The following is a 20194-nucleotide window of genomic DNA, read 5'->3' on the forward strand; positions in this document are numbered from 1 at the left end:
TGTTTGTATTTACTTTTTGTTTTAATGCTGAACACTGGACACCATGTTAGTGAAATAGCACCTGTGTTCACCTATTTAGCTTTTTCTTTGTATTAAAGTACAACTTGTGCTGTATTTCCGCACTCTGGCCAACATGATTGCTGCAGCTAAAACTGATATCAGTGCTGGTGTTGTATCTCTGACCATTGTATGTTGTGTGCATTTAAAAACAGCTGCAGCACAGGCTGTGTTCTAAATGGGCAGAGCACCCACATAGGCAAAGATACAACACCAGCATAGGTGCCAATTATTGTTGCAACACTGGTGTCAGCTGAGGTGCAGATGTACAGCTTAAGCTTTAATACAGAGATGATGGGTGATTTGTCTATGTTCCCAGAAGAAAGTTTTAAAAAATGTGCATAGATTAAACGGTTAAACATGTGTACAGCGTTAAATCTCTGACTCTGTAACTAAAAGCTGCATAACCTATAGCTAAGGCACAATGCCTAAATACAGCAAATAAATATTCAAAATGACTGAGCCCAAAGTGAATTTAATATTACAATGTATTGCCATTCCAAAACAAACTAACCTCGCAAATACATCTTTTTAATTAGTGTTGTGCTTCATGTCTTCAAAGCCTTTCTTAATGACTGATGGCCTTTAAGGTAAATTTAAAAATAATACTTTTTTAAACCTGCAATAAGTAAAAAAAAAATGTATATATCAAATTATATATGAAGGCTAAATAATATATTTATATGATTTTACTTGAATTAAATTGTAAATTGTAAACATTACATAATGTCATACAAACATCACTATGTGGTTGTTGATTATGAGGACAAAATGTCGTATTTTTTGCAATTCCCTTTTTAAGTCTACTCTTCATGTAACCATGTTATCAGCCGCTTGGGACTCACCGTGATTGAATACTTTCCTTCTTAATCTGTCAGAGTGCACCATTTAGGAGATGGTTATGCAGGAAACACTTGGGAATAGATTTTTACACCCGGTGTTGTCCTTTGATTGTCAGCAAAAGACAAATTTGAGTTGCTGAAAATGAACTGGACCTAGAGTCGGTATTGCTATGATTTTTCTTCTTCAGGAGACTCAGAGATGGATCCTCTCCCTAAAGGCTGGTGTGACTCCAGTTGCTAATGGCTTTCTCTAATCCTTTTTTCTTAGAAATGAAAGTCATATGCTCTTTTCTTAACCAGGTTACACTGTTTCCCTTGGCACTTTCATACTTAAAATAGCTTGGAGCATTTTTTTTTTACTTGACTATGTAGAATAATGTATTTCTATTTTCTTGAAATACAATGTTGTATGCGTACAGTAATGAAATAGATAGCAATATGAATGCATATCTTATTACTTATTAAACTCTCTTTAAACATGCACACACACAAAGCTGTCACAGCTTTTTTCTTGTTCTTATTCTAGAAGTTTATTGTTATTGTACATGCAAAACACATGCCCCTAGTCTTTTAAAAGAAGAACAATTAATTAAAAAATGATAACGGCAAGGTGTGGATATTGCATGGGAGAGATATGTGGAGGGAATGAGAATAAGCAATACAGTTGACCTTTGGAGTCACAAATTGTGGTTACTGATCTTTGCTGATTTGCCACAAAACAACTAAAAAATATGGTGATAGGTATAGAGAGGGATGCAGTGGGTATGACAGTGGACAGTAAGCACAGGATGGGGTATAATAATGGACAATATGCAGAGGAAAGGAATGTGGATGGTGGGCATTATATACAGAAGCAAAATATGGAGCTGCATTGGGGGGGGGGGCGTCACAGAGCTAGGATAAAGGTCAAAGTTAGTGTCCAGGGCAAATTAAAACAGGTTATTTTCAGACAGAAGATCTGTTGGGGAGAGTGTGATCAGGACCGTGGGCCGTGAAATTGGTGCAGATAACACTGAAGCAAGAGGAGTGTGATCAGTGTAGATTAGAATGATGGTGGAAAAACATACCACCAAAACTCAAGCAGGTTATTAGCACGGACTGTGTTATGGAGTCCAGGGACAGGGGACCTGATGCTGGAGACATAATTCAGGAAATAGGGCAGTGGAAAAAATATCAGTATTGGATCAGGGCCAGTGGAGATAAGACTGTTATTTTGTGCGGTACATTAAGTAAATGTGACGTATTATGCCATATATTCTGGAAACTGTTAGTTGAGGGTTTAATGCATATGCACTAAGGACTGGGAACTAGGGGTTATTAAACATCTTCTGAGGACTGACAGCTGGAAGGTTAACACATACAGGGGAGACTGGTTGGGGTTTGAACATGAACCCCAAAGCACCCTCTCCATGTTGAGGGCAAGTGGCCTGGTATGGTTCAGGAGGGGGGCGCTCACTCGTCGCTCCCCCTTCCCTGGCCTGCCAGGCTGTTTGCACATATAAGGGTCTGGTATGGATTTTGAGGTGTCCCCACGCTGTTTTTTTAAAAACAATTGGTGTGGAGTTCCCCTTAAAATGCAAAGCTCCGGAAGGGCCTGGTATGGACTGGGGGAACCACGCCAATTTTGTCCTTGATTTTTTATGTATATTGCTGCGAGCCAGCAATACATTACAGCTGCAAGCAAGTTTAAAGGAAATTGTTTCCTTTAGAAATATAATTTTGCTGTGGCACTGTCCTACACATTGCACATATGCGCCACTTTACAGGCAGACTAAGGGGACCCCCAGGCACGATATTTAAAGGAATATTTAAGTTTTATTGTTTCACTTTAAGCATTATTAAAATCATTGCTCCTGAAAAAACTGTCCTTTTAAAAACTTTTTGGCATTGATACATGTCCCCTAGGGCAGTACCCGGGTCCCCATACACTTTTTATGGCAATAACTTGCATATAAGGCTTTAAAATTAGCACTTTTGATTTTTCATGTTCATGTTCCCTAAACTTTAATGGAGTTTGCAAACTTTTTCCCTATACGCACGTTCTGGTGCGAACCGAACCTGGGGGTATTCAGCTCATCCCTAGTCAGGAAATTAACTTTTGAATGGACTTTTTCATTAATTGTAAATATGCATATCTTGTGAGTATGAAATAACATGCTAAAATTACAACTTTCTGAAAAAAGAAAATGTAGTCTCAAGAAATGAGAGGCGTTCAGTATATCACAATTGATCAATGTTCAAATATATACTGTATAACTTTCACACAGACTAAATAATTTACAATGATTTCAGTTATTTTTACCAAAGACATGTAGCAGAATACATTTTGGCCTACATTTATGAAAAATTATTGTTTATTTGCAAAGTTTTATAACAGAAACTTTGATTTAGATTTTTTCCTTTATATTGTAAAAAAAAAACGACAGAACATTTTGATTAAATATCATCAAAAAGGAAGATCTATCTGTCTCAAAAAAATCACATAAAGTTAATTAATAACATAAAATTAATTTGGGTACAGTGCTGCAGGCCTGAATAATTGTCATTCAAAGTGTGATAGTGCTGAAAACGTATAAATTAGATTAACATGTTGTTCCTTTAGTGGTGCCTCCAAAAAGTCCCCCGACCCATAGACGCTACAATTACCAGGCCAAGGTAGTAGGCAAGCGGCCCTTATCAACACAGGAGTGAGGTGCTTATCGAGGGAGGGGGTCCCCTTGCCAAAGTACTCCCCATTTTGAAGAGGGGAGTGCATGGTCTTTCTCCCATTTCCTGGCCTGCCAGGCTGCTTGCTCAAATAAGGGTCTGGTAGGGATTTTTCTAATTTTCTATAGCAAACCTAATGTATTTGGCTGGTATAGATGAAGGTAATCCCTGGCTGTGTCAGCTAATATGATGTGACGCTAATATATGTCAGTAATCTAAATGGGGTTTTCTGCTTTTAAATGTCAGTTTTGCTGGAGTAGTTTATTTACATCATACAGATGTGCCACTTCACAGGCAAGTTGGGGGAATCCCCCAGTCATATTATTTAAAGGAATTTTGCATTTTTTATTGCTCATAAATCATTAATACAATTGATGCTTTCTGCTGAATTTAACTTTTTTAGAAATTGTGTCCTGTGAACCTGCCTTAATCTGAACCCTGGCATGTTCGTCTCACGTGTAGTCTGTGCTGGGGATATGAAAGCTGTATGGTAATGCCATCAGATATTCCATTCTAATGTGAAATCCTGTAGCATTTCTGTAAAGGTCCTGAGAAACACCCAAAATGTCTTTACAGAAGCTGCAATGAATTCTCTGTGCAACAGTCATTTAACAGAATGTAAAATTTGACTGCAAACTAAGATCTCTCTGTACAGCTTCCCATAGGGAGATTTGTAAAACGCACCCCTGTGCCTAATAAATATGTCTTAGCAAATAAATGTGATTATAGGAAATTCAGATGGAATAAGTTGCCAGACAGAGGTAGCACCTAAATAAAAGGCTGTGCTATTTTTTGATCAAAAGTTGAGGACCCCAAGGAATATAGAAACCATGTGTCTACAGCCTGCGTCTTCCACTCATTCTAAACAGTAGAAAAAAGAAGTGATTTCTAGAATTTATTGTTAAGACTTGTTTCCTTATTTTTTATCTCAAAATGACCCCCTTGCATGTCAGCTGTGTACACTGTTGTGTGAGGCGCATTCAATATACCACAAAAGCTTGTAATAAAAATCCTTCCTACGTACGCCACATGATATGAAGACTGGGTTTTCTTTTCCACTAACTCCACAATGGCAATTTATTACAATTTGTTGCAAAATCCAATGGTCCAATTAAAGTTGGACACAGCGTCTAAGGTGTATCATTATGTGATATGTCATTTTGTACTAGTACAGCACAATTAGAATTTTACCTACACAGTGAATTTTCCTTAGCTAAACTAAAAAGTAATGAGAATGTGATCTGTCCTCATTTTATGTCAACAGAGGCTTTTATTTTATTTTGTGCACACAATAACCTTTGCTTTCCAGCAATTACTAGGAAAAAGTGGCATGTTTTGATTTATTGCTTTCAAGGCCTATTCATTAATTTCCATTGTCAGATGTTCAGATCCTATAATAAATATTTTCATCTCTATTGTTCATTCTCTGAGGCATAAAAGTAAATGGCAGTAAGTGACTGCCCCAGGGCACTCATGCACAGGAAAATGCATTGAACCAACTGTCTTCCATGCTGCAAGCTTACAATCTGTTTGTGTCATTGCATTCTGCTGCCCTCATGGCCATAGATAACATGAACTAAGAAAATGATTATCCTTAACAGTTTTTATTGGCCTGAAGGACAGAAAAATGTGTCAGCATAAATAATCATGCTGTTTATGTAATGCTCCCTAGGTAGTAATAAAGATAGAAGAGAGTGACTGTACATTTTATTAAGTGATATTTTTGCAAGTCATCATTATGATCTTCTGTGGGCTCTTCCTTTAACTAGTTATCATTATCACAAGCCATAATGCTTCACACAGGCTTCCGCTTGTATAAAAGCAGTGTGAACATCAAGCTTTTACAAAGCATTTGAAGAGTTTTCAGTAAGCTATTTAAGCATTATTTAATGAAGGTCCTTACACAGAGAAAATAGCAATCCCTGCTGGATTGCTTCTTTGGAGTCAAAGCTGCAAGGACTCCAGACCAGGAATGATCAGAGCTGGCTGGCTAGCCACAGGAAATCAACAGGTGAAAAGTATACTGTAGATTGATGATAGATAACTTGTCCATGGTGAGGACAGAAAAAAAGGATGACCAACAGGCAAAGCTGAGGCAAATTTATAAATAGCTTGGCCTATGGGGTTAAAGGACAGAGCAATAAGTCATTAAGTGCTTCCATGATGTTCCAGGAAACATTATAATACCAAAACATGGTATGTATGTGAGTGTCAATCCAAGTATTAATAATCATACCAGGCAGCATAGGGTCTCAATGAGTATTGATATTAATTTAACAATAGTTCTTTTAACCACTTGCTGACCACCCTATAACACTTTTACGTATATATATATATATATATATATATATATATATATATATATATATATATATATATATATAATGTCTATCTATCTATCTATCTATCTATCTATCTATCTATCTATCTATCTATCTATCTATATATATATATATATATATATATATATATATATATATATATATATATATATATATAGGCATACTCCGGTTTTAAGTACACAATTGGGTTTATTTAATAAAGCTTGAAAGTACAAAATCAGGCTTCTAACCCCAGCTTGTTCAATTAACCACCTCGATACAGTGCACTTACACCCCCTTCCTGACCAGACCAATTTTCAGATTTCAGCGCTCTCACAGTTTGAATGACAATTACTCAGTCATGCAACACTGTACCCATATTAAACTTGTGTCCTTTTTTCCACACAAATAGAGCTTTCTTTTAGTGGTATTTAATCACTAGTGGTTTTTTTATTTTTTGTGCTATAAATAAAATAAAATGTACATTTTGTGAAAACAATGCATTTTTCTTTGTTTTTGTCATACATTTTTGCTAATTAGTAATTTTTCTTCATACATTTTGGCCAAAATTTATACTGCTACATATCTTTGGTAAAAATAACCCACATTAGTGTATATTATTTGGTCTTTGTGAAAGTTATAGAGTCTACAAACTATGGTGCAAATCGCTGAAAATTGATCACATCTGATCAGGCCTTCAGTACATCAGGTATATCTCATTTCTTGAGACACTAACAAGTCAGGAAAGTACAAATACCCCCCCAAATGACCCCTTTTTACAAAGTAGACATTCCAAGGTATTAAGTAAGTAGCATGGTGAGTTTTTTTACGTTGTAATTTTTCCCCACAATTCTTTGCAAAATTAAGATTTTTTTTTTATTATTATTATTTTTTACAAAATTGTCATATTATCAGGTTATTTCTCACACACAGCATATGCATACAACAAATTACACCCCAAAATACATTCTGCTACTCTTCCCGAGTATGGCGATACCACATGTGTGAGACTTTTACACAGCCTGGCCACATACAGAGCACCAACATTGACATAGTACCTTCAGACGTTCTACAAGCAAAAATTACGCATCTCATTTCTCAACCACCTATTACATTTTGAAGGCCCTGGAGTTCCAGGACAATGGAATTTCCCATAAAATGACCCAATTTTGGAAAGCAAACACCCAACGTATAATCTGTGAGGCATAATGAGTCTTTTGAATGGTTCATTTTTTTCCAGAAGTTTTTGGAATATGTGGAAAAAAATGAAAACGCATTTTTTTTTTACACAAAGTTGTCAATTTATAAGGTATTTCTAACACATAGCATGTATATAGCAAAAATTATACCCCAAAACACATTCTGCTACTCCTCCCGAGTATGGCGATACCACATGTGTAGGACTTTTACACAGCCTGGTCACATAGAGAGGCTGAACATTGAAGTAGTACGTTCAGGCGTTCTAGGAGCATAAATGACACATCTCATTTCATTCCTACCCATCACACTTCTGAAGGTCCTGAACCACCAGGACAGTGAAATTACCCAAAAAATGACCCCATTTTGGAAAGCAAACACCCCAACGTATATTCTATGAGACATGTGCTGCAAATAGGTACTCGGGTACTCTGATGGCCTGGTGACAGGTACTCGTGTACTCTGATGGCCTGGTGACAGGTACTTGGGTACTCTGATGGCCTGGTGACAGGTACTCGGGTACTCTGATGGCCTGGTGACAGGTACTCGGGTACTCTGATGGCCTGGTGACAGGTACTCTGATGGCTTGGTGACTGGTATTTGGGTACTCTGAAGGGCGGTGACAGGTACTCAGGTACTCATATGGACTGTGACAGGTACTAAGATGAACTGTGACAGGTACTCAGGTACTCAGATGAACTGTGACAGGTACTCAGATGGACTGGGACAGGTACTCAGGTACTCAGATGAACTGTGACAGGTACTCAGATGGACTGGGACAGGTACTCAGGTACTCAGATGAACTGTGACAGGTACTCGGGTACTCAGATGGACTGGGACAGGTGCTCGGGTACTCAGATGGGCTGTGACAGGTACTCGGGTACTCTGATGGGCTGTGACAGGTACCCGGGTACTCGGATGAACCATGACAGGTATTCGGGTACTTTGATGGGCTGTGACAGCTACTCGGGTACTCGGATGAACCGTGACAGGTACTTGGGTACTTTGATGGGCTGTGACAGGTACTCAGGTACTTTGATGGGCCTTGACAGGTACTCAGGTACTTTGATGGGCCTTGACAGGTACTCGGGTACTCTGATGGACCATGACAGATACGCGGGTACCATGATGGACCATGACAGGCACTCGGGTACCCTGATGGACCATGATAGGTACTCGAGTACTCTGATGGACCGTGACAGGTACTCTGCTACTCTGATGGACCGTGACAGGTACTCGGGTACCCTGATGGACCGTGACAGGTACTCGAGTACTCTGATGGATTGTGACAGGTACTCAGGTACTCAGATGGGCTGTGACAGGTGCTCGGGTACTCTGATGGACCGTGACAGGTACTCGGGTACTCTGATGGGCTGTGACAGATACTCGGGTACTCTGATGGACTGTGACAGGTACTCAGGTACTTTTATGGGCCTTGACAGGTACTCAGGTACTTTGATGGGCCTTGATAGGTACTCGGGTACTCTGATGGACCGTGACAGATACACGGGTACCATGATGGACCATGACAGGCACTCGGGCACCCTGATGGACCATGATAGGTACTCGAGTACTCTGATGGACCGTGACAGGTACTCTGCTACTCTGATGGACCGTGACAGATACTCGGGTACCCTGATGGACCGTGACAGGTACTCAGGTACTCAGATGGGCTGTGACAGGTGCTCGGGTACTCTGATGGACCGTGACAGGTACTCAGGTACTCTGATGGACCATGACAGGTACTCGAGTACTCTGATGGATTGTGACAGGTACTCAGGTACTCAGATGGGCTGTGACAGGTGCTCGGGTACTCTGATGGACCGTGACAGGTACTCGGGTACTCTGATGGGCTGTGACAGATACTCGGGTACTCTGATGGACTGTGACAGGTACTCGGGTACTCTGATGGGCTGTGACAGGTACTCAGGTACTTTGATGGGCCTTGACAGGTACTCAGGTACTTTGATGGGCCTTGACAGGTACTCGGGTACTCTGATGGACCGTGACAGATACGCGGGTAACATGATGGACCATGACAGGCACTCGGGTACCCTGATGGACCATGATAGGTACTCGAGTACTCTGATGGACCGTGACAGGTACTCTGCTACTCTGATGGACCGTGACAGGTACTCGGGTACCCTGATGGACCGTGACAGGTACTCAGGTACTCTGATGGACCATGACAGGTACTCGAGTACTCTGATGGACCGTGACAGGTACTCAAGTACTCTGATGGACCATGACAGGTACTCGAGTACTCTGATGGATTGTGACAGGTACTCAGGTACTCAGATGGGCTGTGACAGGTGCTCGGGTACTCTGATGGACCGTGACAGGTACTCGGGTACTCTGATGGGCTGTGACAGATACTCGGGTACTCTGATGGACTGTGACAGGTACTTAGGTACTTTTATGGGCCTTGACAGGTACTCAGGTACTTTGATGGGCCTTGATAGGTACTCGGGTACTCTGATGGACCGTGACAGATACACGGGTACCATGATGGACCATGACAGGCACTCGGGTACCCTGATGGACCATGATAGGTATTCGAGTACTCTGATGGACCGTGACAGGTACTCTGCTACTCTGATGGACCGTGAAAGATACTCGGGTACCCTGATGGACCGTGACAGGTACTCAGGTACTCAGATGGGCTGTGACAGGTGCTCGGGTACTCTGATGGACCGTGACAGGTACTCAGGTACTCTGATGGACCATGACAGGTACTCGAGTACTCTGATGGATTGTGACAGGTACTCAGGTACTCAGATGGGCTGTGACATGTGCTCGGGTACTCTGATGGACCGTGACAGGTACTCGGGTACTCTGATGGGCTGTGACAGATACTCGGGTACTCTGATGGACTGTGACAGGTACTCGGGTACTCTGATGGGCTGTGACAGGTACTCAAATACTCTGATGGACTGTGACAGGTACTCTGATGGACTGTGATTGACAGGTACTATGGGGGGTGGTGACAGGTCCTCTTTATTGGGGGGGGGCAATCGGTGTGATTGATGTACACTGTAGGCGCCATCTCCTCTTCACACACGATCGGTGTGTGAGGAGGAGACCCCAGTAACTTCTCGTTACCGTGGTTTGTTTACATTTTAGTGATCGGCTGTGAAAGGATCACAGCCGATCACGTGGGTAAACAGTCGGCCAATGGCTGTTTACCAGCGTCGGTGACGAGCAGTGTTCCCGGGGAACACGCCGCCACCGACGTGCACGCGTGACCATCTGTGATTTATCACGGCTGATCACCCCCTTCGGTGGCGAGCAGTGTCTCCGTGACACACCGCCACCGAAGAAACAGGGATGCACGCGCACGATTGCGCCACAATAGGTGCGCCGCCTAGCCGTCATTTGACTGCCATTGGTCAGAAAGTACTTAAACTTTGGTAATAAAACCTGGAAGCTCACTGGTTTTTATGCAGAAGTGAGCCTGATTTTGCCCTTTCCAGCTTTAGTAAATAAACACCAATGTGTACTTAAAACCGGGGTATGCCTATATATATATATATATATATATATATATATATATATATATATATATATATATATATATATATATATATATATATATATATTTGTCATCTGAATGACTACACTATGTGATAAGAGTGCACTTCACACCATTGGCTGTATAAAACTACAGGGGGGAAGGAGTGTATTATATATATATATATATATATATATATATATATATATATATATATATATATATATATATATATATATATATATATACTATAATCCATTACTTCCCCTGGTAAAAGCACCATGATGTGTACACAAAAGCATTTGCTAGGCACACAGTTAACCCTTTGATCCCCCTGGTTGTTTAACAAGCCAGTGCCATTAGTACAGTGACATTGCATATTTTATTCAATCAGTGTAAAGTGACCAATTGACTGTCGCAATATCACAATCCCACTATAAGCTGCTAATCACTGCTATTACTAGTATTAATTTAAAAAAATTATAAATATATCCCATAGTTTAAAGATGCTATATTGTTCACGTAAACCAATCAATATACACATATTGGGATTTTTTTTATCAAAAACCTGTAGCAGAATACATATTGGCCAAAATTTATGAGAAATTAGATTTTTAAAAAAAGTTATTGGATGTGTTTTATAGCAGAAGTAAAAAAATTATGTTTTTTTTTTCAAAATTACCGGTCTTTTTATGTTTATATCGAGAAAAAAATACAGTGGTGATCAAATACCCTCAAAAAATAACTCTATTTGTAGGGAAAAAAATTACATACATTTTATTTGGGTGAAGTGTCGCATGACCAAGCGATTGTCAGTTACGCAGTAAGTAATGCAGTGCAAAAAAATGGCCTGGTCATGAAGCGGGATAAATCTTCTGGAATTCAAGTGGTTAATCAGAACAACATCTATAATGTTTGTAGTTCGTAAGAAATGTGAACCTGCAGCTCTTAAAAATAGGCAAAAGGTATCTATGTCTGGTTACAAATGTCTATGGAAGACAGGCCCTGGAGAATTGGCTGAAGACACAAATTGAATGCAATTTAAGCAATATAAGCATGCAAGGCTGAAAGTTGGCCAATTTCTGATATCTTTTACCATCTCTACCATTTCCTAGCATCCGAACGCTGCCACATTTGTATGGTCATTCTAAAGTCTAGCTCCATTTACAGTATACTTGGTTTTTCAGATTAAATAAAGTGTAAATTATAAATAATTTACAATTCTCACCAATACAAAGATGTTCCTCATGTTTGTCCCTTGTTATAGTCTTTATCAAAATATTCCTTTTCCTTTAGAAGTTATATCTGTCAGATGGACATTTTATGCTTGGTGACCACTAAACGATTACACTTTTCTGACCCTTCTTTCCGTAATGTTGTAGAGCAACTTTTCCTAAAACTGCTTCTAAGTATGGGTGGACCTAAAGATAGGAGAAGTTTACATGTAGGGAATGAAGAATATTTTTGTGCCTATCTTATATATTAGTTAAATACGAAATATTGCATTTGAGTTTTTTAGATTTACCTATACTGGCTATATTGGTAACTGTAAAAAACTCACATTCAATCTTTCCTATTTAATACATAAAAATAGATTTTACATTTTCTATTAAGAAATCAAGTGAAACTCAGGAGTCTGCTGATGTCAAGTTTTCTGTAGTACTTTAAGTAAAACTCCAATCAATCATGAAATGCATATACCACATTTCCTTTCAAAGCTTGTGCAATTTTGTGATACACATACCTCTGCTTGTCAGTGAACACATTCTGCTGCTTCTTAGTTTAGTATTACTGCTTCTTGGACAGCTTTACTGCTGTCTAGCTAGGTGGCTGGAAAATATAGAGGTGATATATGCAGCTGGATCACTAAAACATACGCTTTTTTTTGTTAATCCGAAACTACAGTATATTTGTCACCTGAATGACTACACTATGTGAAAACAGTGTGCACTTCACACCATTGGCCATATAAAATTACCAGTTTTCTTTGACAGATACTGTATAACAGTAATCATTCATGTATCAAACATTTATGTATTTCCATTCATGTTTTCCTAAAGTTCTGCTTTAATTCCATGCTGTATAGATAGTATAATATGAACCTCTGCTGGGGCATGCATACTGCATAAGTCAAAGAAGGGGCACATCTAGTTTCTAGCCCATATACCTCTTCATAGTGAATGAATTATAGAAAGACAAGTATGTAGATGGGCGAACCATTATACTGTGTGAAAGCTCATGCGAGACATTGAAGAGGCTGAACTACCAGCTTCCATGTTGACAACAACGCTGCCCAATTAGGAATACCGCAACATCTAAAGCCAATAAATGTTGTGATAACAAAGGCTGAAGGCCACACTGAATTCTTTTTTGGTAACAAATCAGAGTATTTTGCCAGATTTCACTGTATGTCTCTTGTACAATTTTCCTTTGATCATTTTTAAAGGATTTTGCTGAGAGAAACATCAAATGAGTTGCCAGTATTGTTAAGGGGACTGTGGGGAGTACTGGCTTGTAAAGAGATTGCAATTGAAATGATCCCTAGAAATCTCTTGTATCTGTGTGCCCTTATTCTTAGACCACATCCTGTAGAAGTCTCTGAACACCTGTTAGTATATGTTCAGTCTCTGAACATTATCTGTAGCGTTACATACCTTGAACATTATTTGCAGCTATTTTTTTATAACAGGGACTGCACTTGGGGGCCCCTATATCAAGCATGTTTACTGCTATAAAGGCACACACAATTTAAAAACTATTTGGTATAACAAACTGAATATTTGTTTTTACCTCAAGAATGATTAAATGATGAAATGTATCATGTTTCTATCAAATTTTAATTCTCTGAACACTGTGACTATAGTATGTATTTTTCCTAATAAATATTATTGTTGTTAAAATTCCTCATTGTTTCCATGCCTCCAAAGTCTGATTTATGGTTACTTTTCTAGTAACCCTACTCTCTGGTCTAATGATTAAATTCCTTTTGTTACTCTTACCTCAGAACTCCAAAGAAATCCTTGGAAGACTGGCGGGTCAGTATGCGATCATTGAGAGCAAAAAGAACCCAGTTCTCCAGTCTGCTACCCCGAAGGAGAGTGAGAGGGTTAGTGAAAAATTGGCTGAGCTTTCATTCAACTGGGACAATGTCAACAAGCTATACAAAAAACGGCAAGAGTAAGTCTCTATTTAATTGTACAATTATGCACTATACTTATTTTTAATAACCATATTCTTTTCTTCTTGCTTACTTGCACCTTTACCAGTCAATATAGAAAAGCTTCTATTTTGCTTAAAAGCAATGCATTTTGAGGCACTAAGGGATACATTGGCATCATAAGTGTTTGTTCTAAACACTGCTAATAGAAATGCACAAGAAAGAGGTTAATTATTTCTATGATAACACCATTGAATACTGTCTGTGATACTTTTTTATTTGCATTAACAGTTTCATTTTCAGGATAAGATTCAGGGAGATTTTCAGATAAGGCTTAAAGAAAGGAGGGGGTGGAATGAAAAGAGGGGATAAAGAGTTAGAAAGGTCACAAATAGTAAAGACAGTAAAAAAAAATTGATAGTGTTTTAGAAAACTGAAGTCCACATTCAGCCCATTAATTGTTGTGTTAAACAGAATTATCATATGTACTTTGAAGGTTTAAAACATTTTAGAAAAGTAGCAATGGCAGTACTTAACTTTGTTGTTATAATAGTGCACTAATAAGGTTACACTCACCTTAAGCATGTTCCTATTTCCCACTCCCTGAAATCCATAAAGCTTGCAGTGGAGACTCTTTAGAAACCTCTCTTGCGGTAGTTTTACAAATGTTGGAATTTGCGATAAATTTATATATGTGCCAATGTAGTGTACAGGAATATGTCACAACTCTGACCAAACTGTCAAAAGCATCTCTCTTGTGAAGTGGTGGAATTTTACAGGAAGATAATCTATTTGAAGAAGTTGGGAGAACAGTTGGTAGAATAATTGAAACATTTAAAATATTATCTCAAGAGAAATTTAAAGAAAAATTAAATGCCTCAAAGATGTGACACAATAATTACATGTGAGAAACATTCAACAATTTCTTTCAATATGGAAGAGTTCTTATTTATCTCAACTTTAAGTATCACCAATATGGACATATTTATTTATGAATTTATTGAAATAGCCCCATACAGTAAATGTTTCACAAGCAATGACTACCTGAATTTGTTGAATACATCAGTACAAATATTGGAAATGTTGCAGGCATAATGGTCATGCATACTGGGCACGCAAAAAGCTGCTTGTGTGTGGCAACCATTTTGTTCAGGTCCCAAGTCACCCATGCCATTTTGTCATAAGATAGACACAGCTGCAGTGATCTTCCCCCTCCTTCCTCCATCAGTTCACACAATTTACAAAGTGTTAGCCATGCTAGAACCTTCTTATCAGATCCTTGAGAGGACAGATACAGACCCTCTTACGCCTATTAGCCAAATCCACACCTCAGTCTAAAAACCTTTGTAAAACTGTTATATTCGCCTTTTTTATTAGTGCTGCACTGCTTTTTATGTATCTTTGTTTATATTGTTGCCTGCAATATCTTTGCATATCGAGCCTTAGCATAGTGATTATTTGTGATGTAAATCTCTGTGGTGACAGTGTGTGGTACAGATGTTTATTCTAACATTATAATTGCTATTGCTAATCTTGTGAAAGTTTACTACTTCTCTATGAATGTAGTTGGTGGCTTATTTAACCAAACCCAATGAAAATTGTCTGAGAGTGCCATTGTTGCGTATCAGTGACTGCGCTGTGTGAGGTTGGCCAGTCATTTTTCACAAGCTGGTAAAAAGGACAATGGTTTGACACCATGTTTGTCACAGCAGGGTTTTCACAGATGAGGCTTCAAACTGCATTCACACCACCAAATGTGTCACAAATGCCTTATTATTTTGCTCCAAGGTATCCAAGTCTTCATTTTTTCTTAGTCATATATGAATTTCTCTGTCCTTTCATATAGAACATATTGACATTTTTTCATAAGCTACACAATTCTGTTTGCTTAAGAGTATTTGAGGTCTAGTCTGAGCTTCTCTGCCCTCTATAAGCCTTTCTAATAGAAAGCAAAAATGTCAACAGTTTTAATCTTCAATGTCACCTTTGTGAACTTGGTAAAGATACTTACCTACAAAAACATGGCAGATGTTTACTGACTTGGTCCTGTTTACATGTTCCACCTCTTTTGACTACAGTCATGTTGTTTGAATGCTGTTATAGCAAATAGAAGTGTTATATAATTACACCATATTTGGTAAAACCATTCAATTTTCATAAGTCTTTTTCCTAAAAAAAACGATGTATTCCGTACATTAAAGCACCTTCCTAAATTAATTGCTCCTCTAATCTTAAAAAACCTAACATTTAAAATCCCCTTAAATGATGGCTAAATTCCAATTCTCCTCTAAAACCATATTACCATTTCTTGTACACGTGTCATTGGAGAGAGAATGAGGGAAAACCTCCCCTAGTTGGGTCACAGAAAAAAGTAAAAGCCTGACATAATTTAGATTAAACTGTTACCTAAACTATTAAAAAAAAATAATAATCATCATATTTTTGCTGGCAGTAAAATTTAAAGAGGACGTAAACCCTCTCTCTGCAGGACAAAGGCATAATGAGCTAGTATACATAGCATACTAGTTCATTATGAATTACTTACCTGAGATGGAAGCCCCCATAGCGACCCTCGTTCACCTCCTCCATCACTGACATATTGACTCGGCTTGTCTTCCGGGTATTGCTGCTCTGGCACTGTGACTGGCCAGAGCAGCGATTATGTCACTCCTGTGCATGCGCGCTGGTGCCGCCACTAATGGCATGATGGCTTTTAGAAATGGCAAACACAGTGCGCCTGCAACCGATGTCTACGACGTATGCACCATAGGCATTGTGCTGCTATTTTTGCAAATATCTCCTAAACCTTTTAGCTTTGGGAGATATTTCTTGCACCTACAGGTAAGCCTTAATCTAGCTTACCTGTTGGTTAAAGTGGTTGTAATCGGTTTACAACCACTTTAAGCTTTAACACATACTGTAAACGTGACACTTAAATGTTGTGAGTCCTTCATTTCTAAACTGGGCCTTTAACTGTGGTTGTGTCTTCTCTCTCACTTCTGACCAATCACAAAAGGAAGCTTGAGGCTGCTTGCTTTAGGACTGGCCAGGAGGAGAGGGTATCAGAGGCATGACCAAAGTGCTTACATCGGTAGTGGCCCACAAGTACAATGGTAGTTGTACTAATTAGATATGAAAACCAACCTGTTTTAAACACACTGAAGGCAGTTTGCATGAATGGAGGTTTTTAAGTAAGCCTAATGAATGGTTATTGTTGTAAACTTGAAAGTTAATAGTGACTGGAGTTTGGATTTAACTCATAACAATAAGATAACCCTAGAATCAGATAAGATAACTAGAATTTGGTTATCTCATCCTGTGCCAAAACCAAATAGATCTTACAGTAAAACCTGCTATTAGTGGCAGGGGACATTATGTCTTTTTATTCCTCCATTTAGCTGTGTGGCTCAGTAGCAAAGGGGCTGTAAATAGATAGGAACTGTGTGCTAACTTAGCTGCACGGACCTGTATAGTTTCTCTTTGCTGCACTGGGAAATGGGCCACTGCTACATTTTGATATCAACCATTTATTTGAATTTAAAGTCAAACATAGTTTCAGCAATTTCATTTCTATTTCTATTACTGTATACAAAACAATACATCTTTCTATTTACATTTATTTTTGCAGTGTTCGGATTTAAGTTATCTTCATTAGCTCACTGCTCTGTCTTATTTGTGTTCTGATTGTCTGATGCCTTTTTCATTCTCCTTTTAGGCTATATTCATCTCACAATCAGAAATCAGATCTTATTATCCCAAGGGTTCATCTGCAAATTGAAATGCATGCAGTTAATCAGAAAATCTTTTGAATGATTGAGCAAATGTTGTGTTTTGATTAGCATGCATAGTAATCCTGATCTTCACTACAAAATAGCTTGTTCTATGGACAAGGAAATGAACATATCATTCTAGAGATGTTTCCATCAATCCTGACACAGAGTACTAATGCAGCTCTTGTTAAAATAGGCCGATTAAAGACCAGCTTTTGTAAGACACACAGCTGGTTTATGAAATTATTAAATTCAAACCCGTAAGAACCAACACACTTTTTACTTTGTGGTCTTATAAAAGCTTCACATGTTTCTGTTATTTGGATTTTGTATTCATTTTGTGAGAATAATTCAATGATTGAAAGATGATTACATTATCCAAAATAGTTTAGATATCTCAAAACAATAGAGAGAACAAATCTTGTCCTGATCAAAAGCTTTTTTGATGCCAAGAGGCATAACTTATGGGTATGTGATTCATCAGGCAAGGAACCAGATGAAAGTAGTGTTTATTCAATATAAACAACAATTGTGGTTTGTTATGAATCTATATACACATGGTTCATTTGATAGCTACCCTTGGAGGAGCCACTGGATTGTTTGGGTCCTTCTGCCCTGCACCGGTGAAAACCCACCATGTACCTTGACCTCAGTACACCAAAACACCTGAAAACATTTAAATGGGCTTTAACAGCAAAAGCAATGAAAGGGAAGGGTGGTTAAAATAATAATGGTAGAGCAAATAGGGTTCAAAAACCCCCAAAAAAATAATAATTAACAGAGGTAACAAGACAACAACATTACCAAATTAACCTTGCAAATGGCCAACAGGTCTCTCACCCCTCTTACCGATCCTGCAGCTACTCTGTAGTAGCAGGATAGCAGAACATCTGTAACACTGAAACCTCAGGAAAATGTGACAATGAAGCACTCTGGAATGCTCCTGGAATAGCAGCTTGCTGGAACAACAGGATACGTGAACAAAAGGCACTAACAGCAGCCACATAATCCTAGGCTCTCAGCAGCAACAATGGACAGTGGCAGCAGCCACATGGTCTCAATAGAATGTGAGTCATTTCTTGCAGCACACTGCTCCCAATTACTGTTAATAATCCCGGCCACAGTGGGGCAATTTCCTCAGCTCATGGATGTACCTGCTCTCTTTGTGGGTTCCATCATTCTATATGGTACCCAACAGGTTTCCATGTACTTCTCACAGGTGGTAGATAGGGCTAAACCCTGCCGGCCAATCACAGGTAGCGAATCACAAGCCAGCCTGAGTTGCCATGTTCAGGTCCTCTTTGGCTGGAGGAGCTCTGCTGCAGTATCCATCAAGCAGGGAGAAGAGAAAAAAAAGTCCCTGTGCAGTTGTATTTTCAGCAGGGCTGGGTAGCTCTTAAAGGAGACCAGCAAGTTCTACACTCCATAACAGGATTTCTTGGGTGGTTCATAAAACTGTCTGTTACAGTTTAACCACTTCAGCCCCGGACCATTTTGCTGGCTTAAGACCAGACCACTTTTTGCGAATCACTGCGTAGTTTTAACTGACAATTGCGCGGTCGTGCGACATGGCTCTCAAACAAAATTGACGTCCTTTTTTTTCCCCACAAATAGAGCTTTCTTTTGGTGGTATTTGATCACCCCTGTGGTTTTTATTTATAAATAAAAATAGAGCGCCAATTTTGAAAAAAACCGCATTATTTTTTTGTTATAATTAATATCCCCCAAAAATATATTAAAAAAAAATGTTTCCATCAATTTAGGCCGATACGTATTCTTCTACATATTTTTGGTAAAAAAAATGGCAATAAGTGATTATTGATTGGTTTGCGCAAAAGTTATAGCGTTTACAAAATAGGGGATAGTTTTATGGCATTTTTATTAATATTTTTTTTTTTTACTAGTAATGGTGGCGATCAGCAATTTTTATTATGACTGCGACATTATGGCGGACACATCGGACATTTTTGACACATTTTTGGGACCATTGTCATTTATACAGCAATCACTGCTATACAAATGCAGTGATTCCTGTGTAAATGACACTGGCAGTGAAGGGGTTAACCAATGGGTGGCAGTGTAGGAGTTAAGTGTTCCTAGGGGCGTGTTACTAACTGTTGGGGGCTGGGCTTTCTTTTAGTGAACACTGATCTCTGCTCCAATCACATAGAGCAGAGATCAGCATCACTTGTTGCTAGGCAGAACTGGTTCAGCCGGCCCGTGAGACGATCGCAGGTATGCCCGCGGCGACCGAGTCCGCGGGACCCTCGACCGGACTTACGGGGGTCCGGCGGCGTGCTTGCGATGGCAGGGCGGCAAATTTAAAGGGACGTACAGGTACGCCCATTTGCCTGCCTGTGCCATTTTGCCGACGTACATCGGCGTGCGCCGGTCGGGAAGTGGTTAAAACAAACTTGTTACTGCATCTCTATTTTTGTCACTTTTTTCACTTTATATAGGAATATGTGCTAGATCTAGTGAAAGATATGCATAAACTGAAAGACTTTATTATTGCTTACTGAAAAAATTTACATAGGGGACTGCAAGTTAAATCCATCCTTTCCTGGAGCATTCACAGGGCTGCTATGGCAAAGCTCCTGCTGAAGATCCTAGCTACCTGACTAGTAGGCTGG

General features: G+C 39.0%; 1 protein-coding gene across 5 annotated transcripts in view; it reads left to right on the forward strand.

Moving 5' to 3' along the window:
• DMD (dystrophin) overlaps nt 1-20194 on the forward strand; it is a 3436004-nt gene that overhangs the window by 1670653 nt on the left and 1745157 nt on the right. For all 5 annotated transcript variants that reach the window (XM_077482558.1, XM_077482560.1, XM_077482557.1 and 2 more), the window contains one exon: nt 13639-13811. In XM_077482558.1, the coding sequence (XP_077338684.1) occupies nt 13639-13811 (173 nt within the window). The remainder of the gene's footprint in view (nt 1-13638; nt 13812-20194) is intronic.

Source organism: Lithobates pipiens, unplaced genomic scaffold (genome assembly GCF_037356315.1).
Source record: "Lithobates pipiens isolate NorthernLeopardFrog02 unplaced genomic scaffold, aLitPip1_a1.2 Scaffold_16, whole genome shotgun sequence".
NCBI classification, from domain to species: domain Eukaryota; kingdom Metazoa; phylum Chordata; class Amphibia; order Anura; family Ranidae; genus Lithobates; species Lithobates pipiens.